An 18068-nucleotide genomic window follows, 5' to 3' on the forward strand; every position below is an offset into this window, starting at 1 on the left:
TGTGCACCTGTAGTCCCAGCTACTGGGGAGGCTGAGACATGAGAATTGCTTGAACCTGCGAGGCAGAGGTTGCAGTGAGCCGACTGTGCCACCGCACTCCAGCCTGGGTGACAGAGGGAGATTCTGTCTCAAAGAAAATTTAGAAAATAAAGCTAAACAAAAAAAACCCCAAACCAAAATCATTATCTTGAGTTTCTAACAAAATGGTTCTCTTAGAGATTTTTTCCTTTTTCCTTCCTTCTTTCTTTCTCTCTCTCCCTCTTTCCCTCTCCCCTCCCATTTCTTTTTCTTTCCTTCCCTCCCTCCCTCCCTTCCTTTTTTCTCTCGCTCTCTCCTTTTCTCTCTCTCGCCTCTCTCTCTTTCTCCCTCCCTTCCTTCTTTCCTTTCCTTAATACAGCTGTGTTGCCCAGGCCAGATACAAACTCCTGGGCTCAAGCCATCTTCCTACCTCAACCTCCCAAGCAGCTGAGACTACTACAGGCACGAGCCACAGTCCCTGGCTTGGTTCTTTCACTCATTGTGCTACCCTTTTCTCTGTGAAGAACTTAAGACTACAGGGGTTGCACCTGGAGACAAACTGAGGCACAATTCTCTTCAGCCCACCTTCTCCCAAACTCTGATGGCACTCAGTCACCTGCTCCCTGGACGGTGAAGAGTTTTCGAGAGGATGACCTGACCTGGCCTAGCTCTTCCTCAACAGCGCCTGTAGGCTTCTTGCAGTCTGCCCCTGGGCTCTTTACAGAGGCCCCCGGCAGGTCTGAATTCCCCTTAAACTCAATCTGGAAGCATCGCTTAATGTGTAACAGTGAAAAAGTGGCAAATCCAAATGTCCAACAGTAAGGGATTCATGATATATCTTACGGTGCATACATACAATGGAGTAACAGGCAGCCATTGCTATTTGAATACTGAACTAAATAGGAGAAAATGTTCATAATAAACAGTTTTGATTTTTTTTTTTTTGGCCAGAATCTGGCTCTGTTGCCCAGGCTGGAGTACAGTGACCCGATCAGGGTTCATTGCAACCTTGAGCTCCTGGGCTCAAGTGATCCTCCTGCCTCAGTTTCCTGAATAGCTGGAACCACAGACATGTGCCACCATGCCTGGCCAATTTTTTTGTAGAGATGAGATTTTGCTCTGTTGCCCAGCAAACAATCCATCCACCCCAGCCTCCAAAAGTACTCGGATTACAGGCATGCGCCACTGTGCCCAGCCCATAACATATTGTTAAAGCAGGATTTTTTGTTTTTTGTTTTGAGACAAAAAACAGAGCCTCGCTCTGTTGCCCAGGCTGGAGTACAGTGGTGTGATCTCAGCTCATCACAAACTCCACTTCCTCAGTTCAAGCGATTCTCCCGACTCAGTCTCCTCACCTGAATAGCTGGGATTACAGGCGTGTGCACCATGCCCGGCTAATCTTTGTATTTTTAGTAGAGACGAGGTTTCACTTGTGATTCACCTGCTTTGGCCTCCCAAAGTGCTGGAATTACAGGCGTGAGCCACTGTACCTGGCCTTTTTTTTTTTTTTTTTTTGACAGAGTCTTGTGGGCCAAGATGACCAGGGGCAGACCTATGTCATTTCTAGTTAAATGATTACAAGCTTGCTTTGCTCTTTATACACTAAGATTCATGCCACGGATCAAATATTGAGTTAAGAAAACTCCAAACAATGGTGCAGTAAAATAAAAATTGTTTAAGGCCTGTAAAAACAGAAATCAAGCAGTAACCAGGAAGCATATAGTAAACGCCACCTGAGAGCACTTTAAAACCCCGGAACACAGCGGTGTGGTTGCAACGCAGGAAAGACTGCTTTGATCCATGATATCTTCCCAACATAGGGTCTGCATGAGGGTCTTGTAAAGAGGGCTTGTGCAAGAACTCTGGGAAGGAATGCAACCTCTGCTCACAAGACTCGGGAGGGTCTTTGCAGATCGGAGCTTTCGAGGCAGGAAAGCCTTGCAGGGCAGAGATCTTCTGCCTCAGGCTCCCGAGTAACTGGGAATACCGGCGTGTGCCACCATACCCAGCTAATTTTTGTATTTTTAGTAGAGACGGGGTTTCACCATATTGGCCAGGCTGATCTCAAACTCCTGACCTTGTGGTCCACCTGCCTCAGCCTCCCAAAGTGCTGGGATTATAGGCGTGAGCCACTGTGCCAGGCCAAAGCAGGTTTTAAATAGGCACTGTGTAATCCCATTTGAAATGTGTATACACATACACTATATATATATATATACATAAGAGTAGGGCCGGATGCTGTGGCTCACACCTGTAATCCCTGCACTTTGGGAGGCCGAGGTGGGTGGATCACCTGAGGTCAGGAGTTCGAGACCAGCCTGGCCAACATGGTGAAACCCCACCTGTACTAAAAATACAAAAAATTAGCCTGGTGTAGTGGCAGACACCTGTAATCCCAGCTACTCAGAAGGCTGAGGCAGGAGAATCGCTTGCACCTGGGAGGTGGAGGTTGCAGTGAGCAGAGATTGCACCACTGCACCTCAGCCTGGGCAACAAGAGCAAAACTCCGTCTCAAAAAAAATAAAAATAAAAAAGAGTAGCCCAACATGTTAATAAGGATTACCTCCAATTGGTGGAACTGCAGGTAATTGTTCTTATTTTTATTTTCTTTTTGATACTTTTATGTTTTTCAAGATTTTCTGCAATGAGTGTGTGTTTTTTACTTTTAGAAAAAGCATATATATTGTTATAATTAGAAAAAAGGCTAAAGTTATTGAAAAATCTATGCTTCCCAAGATCTAGCTGGCCTAGCCAGATGCTCAGAAGGACAGATGCTGAACCACTGTGGAAGGCCTTCGGTTAGGGCTTCTGCAGAGGTGGGGTTTTGAGGAGACAGAGGGTCTAGGGCAGAGATCTGAGTTGGGGTGTCCAGGAATTTACAATCCTCACCTTGGCCTGTGCCACTTCTTCGCTGTTGAGCACGAAGAGGACATCCTGAGTATGAAGCAGGGACAAGGGCAGATCCAGAAGGGAGATGTACTTGCGCAGCACATTCACAGACTGAAGCGTGAGCACAGAACACCCTGGTTGGGGAGGAGACAGAGAGAAGTGAAGTGCCTTAGGCCTCCAGCCAGACTTTACCCTGAGCGCCCTCCCTGTACCCTGTGGCTCAGGCCAGGGCAAGACAGTGGCCACAGTGTTGTCAAGTGTTTCTGTGGGACCAAAGCTCTTTGCCTGTCATTCTTGCAGCTAGAAGGAGTAAAAGGGCCACAGAAAACCTGGCTGGCTACCCTCTACCCCTGCCATGTGCCCTACCAAAAAAAGGTTGGTTGCTAGAGGTTGAGATTCGGCTACCTCAAAGCCAAAGGAAAGGTGAAAGTGACAGGAATTACTGTATTGGGAGGCTAGAGACCTGGTTCCAGCTCTATCAGTCAAGAATTGACAGACTTGGCAAAGTCCCTTAACCACTCTGAGTCTGTTTTCTAATCTGTAAAATGGTGTTGACAGTGTGAGACCTGCCTGTCTCACAGGATTGATAGAAGAATCAAACAAACTATAGTCATATTCCAAAGACTTCATGGCTTGCTAAGCTCCCTTCAGTCATCCCACACGGAAAGGGCATGAACTATTTATGTTTTCATTCACTGAATCTTCATATTGCTCCTGTGAAGTATGACAGACCAGAAACTGGCCTAAGCATGGGGGTCATGCAGTAAATGGTCACGTGGGTTAGGAAGAGTTCCTAACTCAGGCAGATTGGTCCATCAAGCATAATAGTCATTTACAACCTGGCTAATTGTTTGGGGAACAAGATTGAGTTCAGACTGGAAGAATACCAGAGGTGTGAAAAAGCTAGACAGGTACAGGGCAAACCAGGCCTCCCACTCATCCAGAGGTGGCATGCAGGCAGGCACTTGCTGGTAGATACAACCTGCCAAGTACCCTGAGCTGAGACAGGAGGAGTGTGATGGCCTCCTCCACCCCTGCCTCTGCTCGGCCTAGGGCAGATCTCTGTGGATTTGCAAATTTCCCTCCCATAAGTTTCTCAGAGGGACAGTATATTGTGGCCCTTTGCAAAAGGGACAAGCCTTACCTTTAGGTAACTTTCCTTCTGAGTACAGGGCCCTGGAGGAGGGAAAGGACAGGTGTGAGAGGAGCAAGAATTATTTCCTTTGTAGGTAACAGGAAGGGCCTTCAGAGGAAAGCCTGCCATACCCATGGTCCCCTCCACGTGAGTTTCAGGTGGATTCTTTTGCACAAATCACCATATAGATTTCCAGGATCCCGTACCTCTGGCAACAGGTGAAGGAACCAGGATGGGCACTTTAGCCAAGGACAGCCAATCCAGAGACTGGTCTGTGGCTTGTGAAGTACGATGGTCCAAGCTTTGCCCATTAGAGAATGGAGGTAACTGCTGTACTCTTCATAGTTTTTCTTTTGAAATTGTAATGTGAGTATGGTGGGGGAATATTTCACAATGCTGACTGATACCTCTTCCCTGATACTTCCTTTCTGCTTTCTGACCTCCCCATACCTACCTTCTGACAGTGAAGGGCATTCTGTGCTCACCCTCTTAAGAGCAGGGGAGTATTAACTGCAATGAGCACCAGATCTTTTCCCCACTTTGTTGTTTAGAAAGCTGGGGCAGAGAAGGATTGGGAGGGTAGCACACAGACACACATACTCACATGAACAAGGACTCTTGGAAGCAGGGGTTAAAGAAAAGTTGAGAGGGAATTGACAAACTCATGGAACTGACTGCCTGGCAGAGCCTGAGAGGTAGAAAAACCTGAAAAAGCTTTCTGGGATTCTGAGAATGAGGTGGCTTGTCCTGTACTCTGGGCAAAGCCCTGTGGATATTCTGATATCCAGGGAAAGTAGTGAGCACTGGAGGCACCCGTCTGAAAATAGAGCTTACAGCCCTTCAAGCCACAGAGGAAGCTGTGCTGAGGAGGGCTGGGGAGCAAGCCCTAGGGAGTGGGGGACCAAGGGGCCACTGGTGGGAGGGAAGCCAGGAAGAGACTGAGAAGCAGCCAGAAAGGTCAGAGTAGGGAGGGCAAGCTGGTGCCATATAAGCCAAAGCAGCACTGCCGTGAGGGACAAGCAGGGCCAAATGCCACAGAAAGGTCAAGACGGCTGAGGACTAAGGTGAGTCTAATGAATTTAGCAGACGGGAGATGACTGTAGAGAAAAAGGTCTTAGTAGATTGGTGGCATGTCCATGAATTGTTTTATTTGAAGCACAGTGGCCCACCTTCGTGCTGAGAGCCTGTGGCACGCCAGCCTCTTCTGAGGAAAATGCCCCCAGGCAGTTCTATCTACACAGAGTTGTTCCCTTGGGTTCTGTGCCCAGAATGACACCTTCTCTGCTTTCCCCACTTCAGTGGTGAGTGGACCAGGAATGGGGCCGGGTACTCAACCTCCAGTGCCCCAGCACCCTGCCTGTTGAGGTATTCTTAGTTCCTTTGCAACAGACCTGACCTGATCCTTTCTCTGGTGCCGTGTAAATTCTTGGTGAGAAATCACCAGGGTCAGCGTGCATCCAGAATGAGGTGGGACCATTTTCCAGTTCTCCATGGGGCTTGCTGTCCATGCTAGTCTTGGAAGCTCAAGGTCTCAGAGTAACCATGTGGTTGGAAAGACCACTCTGGGGCTGCATCATTTTTCCATATATTGTCAAAAAACATTTTTATTTCAGACTGTAACCAGGAGATGTTTCTTTCCTGAATCTGAAGGGACCTAATGCAACTAGCAACATGCTGTTGCCCTAAAGCTGTGGCTGCTGGCTGGACCAGGAACTGAATAGTCTTTACAGGGAGAGCAGTCTAGTCTCCTTTCATTCCACAGTCAAGGAAACAGGAAAGCAGCCTAGAAAGAGGATGTGGGTAAAATTGTAGCATCTTCCACCAAGTGATGTAAAATGTATGGACAAGGAGGCTCTTCGGTTTGGACTGGTCTTCACATGCATCTGACAGAATAATGAATGGAGAACAAGGATTCCTGAATTCTGCCTCTGCCATAGTTTCACCTTGTAGTGCTGGGCAAACCACTTCACAGCCTCAGTAAAATGAGGTGGCTGGACTTAATGGTTGGAGAGGTCATTTCCAACTTTACATATTGCATTGTCTCAGTCTGAGTGTTGAGCATGTTTAGAAGGTTATCAAATAAGTCCTTCCGGCCGGGCGCAGTGGCTCAAGCCTGTAATCCCAGTACTTTGGGAGGCCGAGGCGGGCGGATCACCAGGTCAAGAGATCGAGACCATCCTGGCCAACATGGTGAAACCCTGTCTCTACTAAAAATATAAAAATTAGCTGGGTGTGGTGGCATGCACCTGTAGTCCCAGCTACTCAGGAGGCTGAGGCAGGAGAATTGCTTGAACCCGGGAGGCGGAGGTTGCAGTGAGCCGAGATTGTGCCACTGCACTCCAGCCTGGTGCCTGGCAACAGAGCAAGACTCTGTCTCAAAATAAATAAATAAATAAATAATAAAAATAAAAATAAGTCCTTCCCTTCAAGTTGTTCCTTTCCTTCCTCAGGAGCTGGGACAGGCCTGCCACACCACTGATCAGGGGTTCGGGAGAAGCACTTTGCTAGGGGACAGGAAACACATCTATGTTTGTGTGACTCTACATCATTCAATACCTTTGAGTTTGCATTTTATTTTTATTTTTTATTTTATTATTATTTTCTTTTTGAGATGGAGTTTTGCTCTTGTTGCCCAGGCTGGAGTGTAATGGCGCAATCTCAGCTCACTGTAACCTCCAGCTCCTAGGTTCTAGTGATTCTCCTGTCTCAGCCTGTAGCTGGGATTACAGGCATGCACCACCACGCCCAGCTAATTTTGTTTGTTTGTTTTTTGAGACGGAGTTTCACTCTTGTTGCCCAGGCTGGAGTGCAATGGTGCAATCTCGGCTCACTGCAACCTCCGTCTCCTGGGTTCAAGGGATTCTCCTGCCTCAGCCTCCTGGGTAGCTGGGATTACATGCAATACCACCACGCCCGGCTAATTTAATATTTTTAGTAGAGACGGGGTTTCTCCATGTTGGTCAGGCTGGTCTCAAACTCCTGACCTCAGAAGATCCACCCACCTCGGCCTCCTAAAGTGCTGGGATTATAGGTGTGAGCCACCGTGCCCAGCCTAATTCTGTATTTTTAGTAGAGATGGGGCTTCTCCACGTTGGTCAGGCTGGTCTTGAACTCCTGACCTCAGGTAATCCTCCTGCCTTGGCTTCCCAAAGTGCTGGGATTACAGGCGTGAGCCACCGTGGCTGGCCACATTTTATTTTTATTGGTAAAATGTAAATAAATATCAGTAAAATAGGGTGACTGTGAAGAACAAAGGCATTTCATATTATATATGTATATCCTCCTTCTCCAAAGAAAGAGTTGAGAATTGTATAAAATACATGAAGGAAGTGAGAGTAAGGGAAGAAGAAGATGGTGAAGCCAGAAGCACACCGAGTCACAGCACTCATTCCTTAAAGTCTTGTCCATGTGCCACAGGGGTGGCAAATTTGACCCTCAAGCTTCCTGTGGCCACAGAAAAGAGACAAATAAAGTCAGCTACCCCATTTGCAGTACTCAGTGTGTAAAAAACAATTCAGCTGTTTAGGAGATGAGCATTTGCACTAGGATTTGAGAGAGATTTCTCAGAGAGAGGATGTGGTAAGATGCAGTCAGCAACATGGCCGAAAAGGGCTTGATGATAAGTCAGCAGTTGAGTTTCATGGGCTAGATAAAAAGTAGGAAAGCGCTTTAGACTTTAAACCATGATCCCTAATCAAATGAACAAACCCTCCCCCGCCTCCATCACCCAGAAAATCATACCTCACGGCTGCATACAGAGCAATGTGATTGCTGTGGCCACTTACTCCCCCTGCATCGAAAGTCACCACCTGTAGAGAAACATAAGGTTTTCACTTATGACTGTCTGAATGCCTTCTCAACAGTCTCAGCTTCAATGGAGCTCAACTTCAACGTCTTCTCAACCGTCTCAACTTCCCAAGGGAAGGAGAGGAGAGAACAAAACCCTGAATCTTTTCAAACGCAGCCTGTATCTGAAGTGACTTCTGAGCAGATCAGTGGTGTGCAGCCAGTGCTGTGGTTGACCATGTAGAGACTGTTTCTCTGGGTTTGACGCCTTACTCTTGTTCCTAGCCAGGGGAGCAGAGTGGAATTCAGCCAAGATAGCAACTTGGGTTCAGAATATCTTCGCTGCTTATCGGTTTAGCCATTGATGAGCACATTTAGCATTCCTGGCTAGCTTCTAATTGAACTCTGTTCATGCAGATGCAGTCTGATTTATATATGCAGTCTCTTTTTCTCATACCATACTGAGGGTAAAAAAGTTTCGAGGGACAATGTCCACCTAGTCCTGGGATTGAGTTCATGGAAAAGGTGTATTTATTCATAGACTGCCTCTGTTTCCATTTTCACAGACATATCAACATCTATTTATTAACTACAAGCTCAGTCTGTATTCCAACATTTCATTTCTACACAAATAAAGAAAAAACAAATAATTTGAATAATAATAAAAAGGCTAACTGAATAATGAAAGAAACATTAAAAAGACAACAAGGACTCAAGAGAAGGATAGAATGGTTGATTAGGGGTGATGGAAAGAGGCAAGTGTCTCCAAGGAAAGGTGACCGGGCAAGGTGGCTCACGACTGTAATCCCAAAACTTTGGGAGGGGCCGAGGTGGGTGGATCACGAGATCAGGAGATTGAAACAATCTTGGTTAACATGGTGAATGAAACTCTGTCTCTAATAAAAAAAAATACAAAACATTAGCCGGGGCATGGTGGTGTGTGCCTGTAGTCCCAGCTACTCCAGAGGCTGAGGCAGGAGAATCGCTTGAACCCAGGAAGCAGAGGTTTCAGTGAGCCGAGATTGCACCACTGCACTCCAGCCTGGGTGACAGAGTAAGACTCTGTCTCAAAAAAAAAAAAGAAAGGTGACCATACTGCATGGATGAAGGAACCTGGAACTGAGATTGGAAGGGATTCACTCTTGGTCTTTCTATTTTAAACTGTAAAGTATAGTGACTTCATGTACAGCAAGCCCTCTGTTATAATAAGAGCAGCTAACATTTATTGAGCACAGGGACAGTACTAACTCTATCTTACACCTAAGGAAGTCAGGAAGCAGAGGCTGAAGATGGTGGAGCTGTTCTTGGAGTTTGTATCTTTCTGACTCCACAGTCCATGCTATTTACCAGCATCCTCTATGTGAGAAGGCATGCTAGGCTGCAGGAAGAAGTACTATGTAAGAATCAGAAGACTTTTGGGAGGACGAGGCGGGCAGACACTTGAGGTCGGGAGTTCGAGACCAGCCTGGCCAACATGGCGAAACCTCGTCTCTACTAAAAATACAAAAATGAGCTGGCTGTGGTGGAATTCACCTGTAATCCGAGCTCCTCAGGAGGCTGAGGCAGGATAATTGCTTGAGCCTGGGAGGCAGAGGTTGTAGTGAGCCAAGATTACGCCACTGCACTCCAGCCTGGGCGACGAGTGAAACTGCATCTCAAAAAAAAAAAAAATTCAGAAGACCTGTACTCTTATTCTGACAGCTGCCAACCAACTACATGAGTTTAGATTAGTTATTCTTTCTCCTGGGGTCTGGAAGAGCTCATCTGTGAGGAAATAGGGTATTCTAGGCAGGCAAACACTCTGGTTAGAAGGGTTATCTTGAGAGTCATTAATGGATATCTTATTTGACAGATAAGTACATAGTGAACTTCACTGTTCATGGCACAGAACACACACACGTGCACACACACACACTTTTTAATAATTCAGAAGGCAGGCTGGGCACTGTGGCTCACACCTGTAATCCCAGCACTTTGGGAGGCCGAGGCGGGTGGATCCCAAGGTCAAGAGATCGACACCATCCTGGTCAACATGGTGAAACCTTGTCTCTACTAAAAAAAAAAAATACAAAAATTAGCTGGGCATGGTGGCACACGCCTGTAGTCCTAGCTACTCAGGAGGCTGAGGCGGGAGAATTGCTTGAACCCAGGAGGCGGAGGTTGCAGTGGGCCGAGATTGTGCCATTGCACTCCAGCCTGGGTAACAAGAGCGAAACTCGGTCTCAAAAAAAAGAAAAATAATAATAATAATTCAGGCCGGGTACAGTGGCTCATGCCTGTGATACCAGCACTTTGGGAGGCTGAGGCATGTGGAACACGAGGTCAAGAGTTCAAGACCAGCCTGGCCAACATGGTAAAACCCCATCTCTACCAAAAATACAAAAATTAGCCAGGCACGGTAGCATGCACCTGTAATCTCAGCTACTCAGGAGGCTGAGGCAGGAGAATCGCTTGAATCCAGGAGGCAGAGTTTACAGTGAGTAGAGATAGCACCATTGCACTCCAGCTTGGGCGATGGAGTGAGACTCTGTCTCAAAAAAAAAAAAAAAATTCAGAGGCCGGGCGTGGTGGCTCACACCTGTAATCCAAGGACTTTGGAGGCCAAGGCGGCGGATCACCTGAGGTTGGGAGTTCAAGACCAGCCTGACCAACATGGTGAAACCCCATTAAAAAAAAAAAAAAATCAGAAGACATTTTAGGATCCTGTAACTTTAGAGTTACCACCATGAGCCTCAATTTATTACCATGTTGACAAAGTCAACAGAAGTGGTGGGTAATGGAAGAATTTTAACAACAGAATTCCATAATTCAACTAAAGTCTTCTAATGACTAATGTTTATATTTCTCTCTCTCTCTCTCTCTCTCTCTTTTGTGACGGAGTCTTGCTCTGTCACCCAAGCTAAGCAACAAGAGTGACTCCAGCCTAGGCAACAAGAGCGAGACCCCCCATCTTGCTACAAAAATGAAAACTGTACAGCAGTAAATGCTAGTGTATCTCAACTCCAAGTCTGTTGCCATCGGATGAAGCTGGCTAGCACTCTTGCTGGATGAATATTAGAAGGGTGCTAGAGGGCAGTCCCTTGGCTAGGGAATTTGGGGTCACATGAAGTTCAGCTTAATCACTTTTGAAATTCTCCAGTCTGTTTTTTCTCTCATCCTACAACTTACAGTGTTGTATTTGTAGCAACTGTATTTGTAGCATAATGGGGGTCTCATCCTCCCCTTTCTGTTGCAAGCAGGGCTGCACTGAACTGTATTTAGCTCTCTGAACTTTGCAGATTTGTACATGACAGTGGCACTTGTCATTCTTTACAAAACTCTATCCACTTTTATTTTTTCCTAACTTGCAAATATATTTGTTCAAATAAAATCTTACCCAGACCCGAATAAATAAGAGGTAAGCATGGAGCTGCTCTGGTTTCTAAGATACTGGTTCTTACCTAGAGATAGTTTTGCCCCAGGGTTATTTGGTAACTTCTGGAGTTTGTTTTTTTTTTCTCTCTCTCTCTTTTTTTTTTTTGAGACAGGGTGTCAGTCTGTCACCTAGGCTGGAGTGCAGTGACGCCATCATGCTCACTGCGGCCTCAACCTCCCAGGCTCAAGTTGATTCTCTCACCTCAGACTCCTGAGTAGCTGGGACTATAAGCACATGCTACCACACCTAGCTAATTTTAAAATTTTTTTGTAGAGGCAGGGTCTCACTGTGTTGCCCAGGCTGGTCTCAAGCAATCCACCTACTGCCTGAGCCTCCCAAAGTGTTGGAATTACAATCGTGAGCCACTGTGTGCGGCCTGGAGAAGGTTTTATTGTGACAATTGAGGCGGGGGATTGCTACTGACATCTAGTGGGTAGAAGCCAGAGATGCCGCTAAACATCCTTCCATGCACAAGGTCAACCCCCACACCAAATTATCCAGTCCCAAATGTGCAATAGTGCCCCACTGACACATCCTGCTCTACAGGAGCAAGGACTAAGTGCTTCTGGCTCACTCTTGTATTCCCAGTTCACCACCCATAGTGAATGTCCCATACTGGGTACTCAATAAATATTCATTGAATGAAAATTGAGGTGGGGGGTTGAGGCCCAGGACCTAGCCTGCTTGACACCCAGAGAAGACACTACCATCCACCTGGCCTGCTTTCCAAGGATGGCAGCTTTGCATTTTTCTTTTAAAATTTATTTTATTTTATTTTTTAAAAATAGATATGGGCTGGGGGGTGGTATAAGAAAAACTGTTTAAAAACATAAAATAAAATTTGAAAAAGAGAGATGGAAGCTGGGTGCAGTGCCTCATGCCTGTAATCCCAGCACTTTGGGAGGCCGAGGTGGGCAGATCACTGAGGTCAAGAACAGCCTGGCCAATATGGTGAAACCTCATCTCTACTAAAGATACAAAGAGTAGCTGGGCATGGTGGCGGGTACCTATAATTCCAGCTACTGGGGAGGCTGAGGCAGGAGAATCGTTTGAACCCGGGAGGTGGAGGCTGCAGTGAGCCAAGATTGTGCCACTGCACTCCAGCCTGGGTGACAGAGCGAGACTCCATCTCAAAAAAAAAAAAAAATACAGATGGAGTCTTGCTATATTTCTCAGGCTGGTCATAAACTTCTGGCCTCAAGTGATCCTCCCACCTCAACCTCCCAAAGTGCTAGGATAATAGGCATGAGCCACTGCACCCAGTTAGCTTTGTATTTTTCAAAACCCTGTCTTTGTCTGCCATTCCTTGTGGTTTTCATGATGGTCCCGCAGTACTGCAGAGCTCGGACCAGACAGAACCCAGTTTCCTGCACTGATGGCTGCAGAGCCAGCTTTGCTTTGGATGATGATGGAGAGCTTATGTTCTCATCGCGGTGTAGCCCAGGTGAGAAACTCTCTCCCCGTGGCTTAGTCTGTGCTCCTCATCTCCATCTGTACTTCTGTGTTGCTGCTTCACCATCTCTCCTGTGCAGTTGAAACTTCTGGGCTGAATGGAAACCCATACTTAGCTCGAATGATGGCCAGTGATGGCTACACTGACCATGGTGTTAGCATGATTCTATACTTCTACTGTGGCACTAAGTGCAGGCCAGAGAAATCATCCCCACTGTACTGTAAACTTGAGTTTCCTTATCAATAGCAAGTGTGTCCTAAGAAATTTGGTAGTAGGTGGAGAGCAGTGGCTCACGCCTGTAATCCCAGCACTGTGGGAGGCCAAGGCAGGTGGATCACAAGGTCAGGAGATCAAGACCATCCTGGCCAACACGGTGAAACCCCATCGCTACTAAAAATACAAAAATTAGCCAGGCACGGTGGCGCATGCATCCATAGTCCCAGCTACTCAGGAGGCTAAGCCAAAAGAATCTCTTAAACCTCTTTGGCAGCTTTAAAATTGACTACGGGCTGAGCTGTCCTGCTGATCCTAGAAGAACTGAGACTGGTGTTGCTAGGCTTGTCTACCTTTGCAGTAATACGTATCTCGGCTATTACTCCAAGTGTATCTAAAATTTTCTTCCTTAGGGGGTATGAATGCATTCTCATGTTTTCTTGGAATGAAGAAATCAAGGCTTAAAATCCTAGTTTTACCACCACTTGCTTACCTTGGACAAGCTGCTTGGTCTCTGCAAAACCTCAATTTCTTCAATGTAAACTCAGAATTTTACTTTTTTTTTGAGAGAGAGAGTCTTGCTCTGTCGCCAGGCTAGAGTGCAGTAATACAATCTTCACTCACTGCAAACTCTGCCTCCCGAGTTCAAGCAATTCTTGAGCCTCAGCACTGTACCCCCACGTCCTGAGTAGCTGGGATACAGTCACATGCCACCACGCCTGGCTAATTTTTGTATTTTTAATAGAGATGGAGTTTAACCATGCTGGCCAGGCTGGTCTGGAACTCCTGACTTCAGGTGATTCGCTCATCTCAGCCTCCCAGGGTGCTGGGATTACAAGCGTAAGCCACCACACCCAACCACAAATTTTAGTTTTTTTTTGAGATGGAGTTTCACTCTTGTACTCTATGTAGGTCAGGCTGGTCTCAAACTCCCGACCTCAGTTGACCCACCCGCCTTGGCCTCCCAAAGTGCTGGGATTACAGGCGTGAGCCACTGCGCCTGGCTTACTTTCAAAGTTAAAATGATATTCTGTGAAAATGCTTGGTAAAAGGTGAGGTGAAGTTCTGTATAAAGAGAATCACTGGGGAGGCTCTGGGGGACCTGAGTTTTTAGGTGGCAGGACAAAGGTGGGGGCTTGAAGGTGTTAAGGAGGACACAGCCTAGAAAAATCTCCTTCCTCTATGTGAGCACTGATAATTTATTCAGTCTCACAAAATATCGAAAAGATATCAAAAGGCATGTTTGTTCCTCAGTAGGTTTAACAGTGAGCACTGGAAGTTCTGGCCTCCTTGGAGAGCGGCCCTGGAGAAGGACTGGAAGTAGGAGGGTGGCCACAGGAAAAATTACGGAAACTACCTGGTATGAATGGGACCGAGACCTCAGGCTTTCCATTCAGGAAGGTGTCCCCTTACCAGATTGATGCTATTCACTTCTATATGCTGGAGGAGGATGCTGGCCACATGCTCTGTGTCCCACTGCACGCCTGGGTCATCTGGAAAATCCCTACAAGGGAGAAGCATAACTTGAACACCTTTTCTAATCAAGTACAACCTTCTCCCTAAGCGCCAGTAGGTGCACGTCCAGTTTTATGATACTTACATTGGGGGCAACGAGTCCCTGCCTTTAAGCTTCCTCAGATTTCAGGTAAGGTAAGATTTACAAACATGAAACAACTAGAAGTTAATGCATAATTCCACATGAGACACTTTTGGAGTTTTATGCTTGTTGTTGAGGGGAAGAAACAACATCGAGACAAGGCTCTGTCCACAAGTTGAGGAGACAAATGTGTTAAAAATGAACTTGAGGCCAGGCGCGATGGCTCACGCCTGTAATCCCAGCACTTTGGGAGGCCAAAGTGGGTGGATCACTTGAGGCCAGGAGTTCGAGACCAGCTTGGCCAACATGGTGAAATCCCATCTCTAAAAAAAAAAGAAAGAAAGAAAGAGTAATAGTAATACTACTTTAATAAAAAGTACAAAGGTATGTTACTTCATTAACCTCATAAACATCTTTTGACGGAGCATTTTTTTTTTTTTTTTGAGATGGAGTCTCGCTCTGTTACCCAGGCTAGAGTGCAATAGTACAATCTCGGCTAACTGCAACCTCTGCCTCCTGGGTTCAAGCGATTGTCTGGCCTCAGCCTCCTGAGTAGCTGGGATTACAGGTGCCCACCACCACACCCAGATAATTTTTTGTATCTTTAATAGAGATGGGGTTTCACCATGTGGGCCAAGCTAATCTTGAACTCCTGACCTCGTGATCCACCCACCTAGACCTCCCAAAGTGCTGGGATTACAGCTGTTAGCCACTGCCCCCAGCGTTTTTTCTTTTTTTTTTTTTTTGATATGGAGTCTCACTCTCACCCAGGCTGGAGTGCAGTGGTGCTTTCTTGGCTCACTACAACCTCCGCCTTTTGGGTTCAAGTGATTCTCCTGTCTCAGCCTCCTGAGTAGCTGGGATTACAGGCACTTGCCACCATGCCCGCCTAATTTTTTGTATTTTTAGTAGTGATGGGGTTTTGCCATGTTGGACATGCTGGTCTCGAACTCCTGACCTCAGGTGATCCACCCGCCTCGGCCTCCTAAAGTGCTGGGATTACTGCTCTGTCACCCAGGCCAGAGTGCAGTGGGGTGATCTTGGCTCACTGTAACCTCCGCCTCCGAGGTTCAAGCAATTCTCCCACCTCAGCTTCCTGAGTAGCTGGGATTATAGGCATGCACCACCATGCCCAGCTAATTTTTGTATATATATTTTTTCTCCTGAGACAGAGTCTCACTCTGTGCCCCAGGCTGGAATGCAGTGGCGAGATCTCAGCTCACTGCAACCTCCGCCTCCTGGGTTCGAACGATTCTCCTGCTCAGCCTCCTGAGTAGCTAGGATTACAGGCATGTACCACCGCACCTGGCTAATTTTTGTATTTTTAGTAGAGGCAGAGTTTCACCATGTTGGCCAGGCTGGTCTTGAACTCCTGACCTCAGGTGATCCACCTGCCTCAGCCTTCCAAAATGCTGGGATTACAGGCATGATCCACCATGTCTGGCCTTTGATAGAGCCTTTACCTATGAAGTTAAGTAGCTTGTTTGCAAGACTGTTATAGTTAGATTTGAATGCAGATTTTGCCTGCAAAGCCAAAATGCTTGAGCACTAGGGAGCTGGCAACATTCCCCTTCCATCAGGACAGAGGCTTGCTGCATGTCAGATACAGTGTCTTCAACAGAACAATCTGCAACTTATCTGTGTCTCCACCTGGCCACACCACAGGCCTATCTCCCCCTACCTGCTGAAATCCTTCCTGTCTCTTTTTTGTGCTTCGATCTATGGTGTCACCTGATATAAGACCAAGGGCTCACTTTGGCCATCTTTTAAAAAAATATTATTCATAGTCTCATAAAATGATAGCTATCTCTGGGTTAGGTCCTACAGCAACACCCATAATGCTACTGAGAGGACATGGGCTCTGCTCCCTACCAGGCAGGCTGTTATCACCTCCCTATGGACAAAGGTCATTAACTGGTCTCCCTTAGGACTTTGGGCAAAGGAGAGTCACTGGAGGTTTTTCAGCAGAAAAATGACATAAGCCTCAGCAATAAATAATGTCATTATTTCCTTTGCTTCAGTTGGTTCATCTACCAACCCTTTAGGGCAGTGGTCCCCAACCTTTTTGGCACCAGGGACCAGTTTCATGGAAGATAGTTTTTCCACAGACAGGGGTGGAGGGCATTAGATTCTCACAGGGGCCTGTAACCTAGATCCCTCCCATGCAGAGTTCACAATAGGGTTTGCACTCCTATGAGAATCTAATTCCCCAAGAATTAGATTCTGTGTGTGTGTGTGTGTGTGTGTGTGTGTGTGTGTGTGTGTGTGACGGAGTTTCACTCTTGTTGCCCAGGATGCGCAATCTTGGCTCACCACAACCTCCACCTCCCAGGTTCAAGTGATTCTCCTGCCTCAGCCTTCCAAGTAGCTGGGATTACAGGCATGCGACACCATACCTAGCTAATTTTGTATTTTTAATAGAGATGGGGTTTCTCCATGTTGGTCAGGCTGGTCTCAAACTCCTGACCCCAGGTGATCCACTCACTTCAGCCTTCCAAAGTGCTGGGATTACTGGCATTAGCCGCCATGCCCAGCCCAGAGGGCAGCTTTGTACTTTTCAAAGCCCAATCCTGTTGGCCACTCCATGTGGTTCTCACTGTGCTCCTGCAGTAAGCAGGACAGACAGTTTGGCAGGTGGGGGACAGGACTGAGAGAAAGAGATGAAGTGGGACTAGGACAAAGTCTAGTTTTGTTTTTTGGAAATGGAGCTGGATATAGTGTGTAAAACATAACCAGCTGAGCTCAAGCAGCTGAAGGAGAAATAGATACAGGGAACAGAGAAAATGCCTTGGACTGACAACAGCTACATACATACTCCTGGATGAGAGGTCCACATAAATGTATCAAGGCATCATTTTGGAGAGGGAATACACCACACCAATAATATATGGACCTTAAGCACATGAGAGACAGGATAGGAGGATAGTTGGCTAAGTCTACTAAATCTCTGTAGTTCTGAGGTTCTGACAGGCTGAAAGATAAACCTCAAAGAAGGGTAAACTCATGGCTGCCTTCCATTTATCTTCAGAGAACTAGGATCTGCTCTTCCGAGGAACGATGCTCGTACGAACAGGTGTTGCTCCATGCCTTTCTTTCGGTGGCTCCACCCAGTGATGGTGGGTGAGGCCAATCATCTAGGGAGGGACTTTGGACTGTAAATATCTGCTCTGTGATGTGACACATCTGATAAAGCATCATTGCTTTTATGATCAAGTCCAAACTCCTCTTGGTCAGGCATTCAAGTTTTCCCCAATCTATCTCCTATTTTGATTCACTTCCTTTATTTGAGAGAACTAATGAGATAACACAGGTCAGAAAGCATTTAAGAACTGTAAAAACAAAAATGCCTAAGCATCAGAATCATGGCTGTTACTGCTACATTAGCCTAACTTAAGTCTCCCTTTAAAAAAAGAAAGAAAGAAAGAAAAAGAAAGAACTCCCCAGTCCTTTTTTTTTTTTTTTTTTTTTGAGATGAAGTCTTGCTCTGTCACCCAGGATGGAGTGCAGTGGTGCAGTCTTGGCTCACTGCAACCTCCACCTCCTGGGATCAAGTGATTCTTCT

At 46.5% G+C, this 18068-nt stretch overlaps 1 protein-coding gene across 1 annotated transcript in view; it reads right to left on the reverse strand.

Annotated features, from left to right (window-relative positions):
- The window catches only part of PIGL (phosphatidylinositol glycan anchor biosynthesis class L), a 119629-nt gene that overhangs the window by 31916 nt on the left and 69645 nt on the right, over positions 1–18068 (reverse strand). Inside the window, exons 3-6 of the mRNA XM_064378275.1 lie at positions 14323–14413; positions 7784–7851; positions 4052–4083; positions 2908–3041 (exon numbers count right to left, since the gene is read on the reverse strand). Of these exons, the coding sequence (XP_064234345.1) occupies positions 2908–3041; positions 4052–4083; positions 7784–7851; positions 14323–14413 (325 nt within the window). The remainder of the gene's footprint in view (positions 1–2907; positions 3042–4051; positions 4084–7783; positions 7852–14322; positions 14414–18068) is intronic.

This window comes from Aotus nancymaae, unplaced genomic scaffold, assembly GCF_030222135.1.
Source record: "Aotus nancymaae isolate 86718 unplaced genomic scaffold, 86718_ANA_hifiasm-v0.15.2.pri h1tg000018l, whole genome shotgun sequence".
NCBI classification, from domain to species: Eukaryota; Metazoa; Chordata; class Mammalia; order Primates; family Aotidae; genus Aotus; species Aotus nancymaae.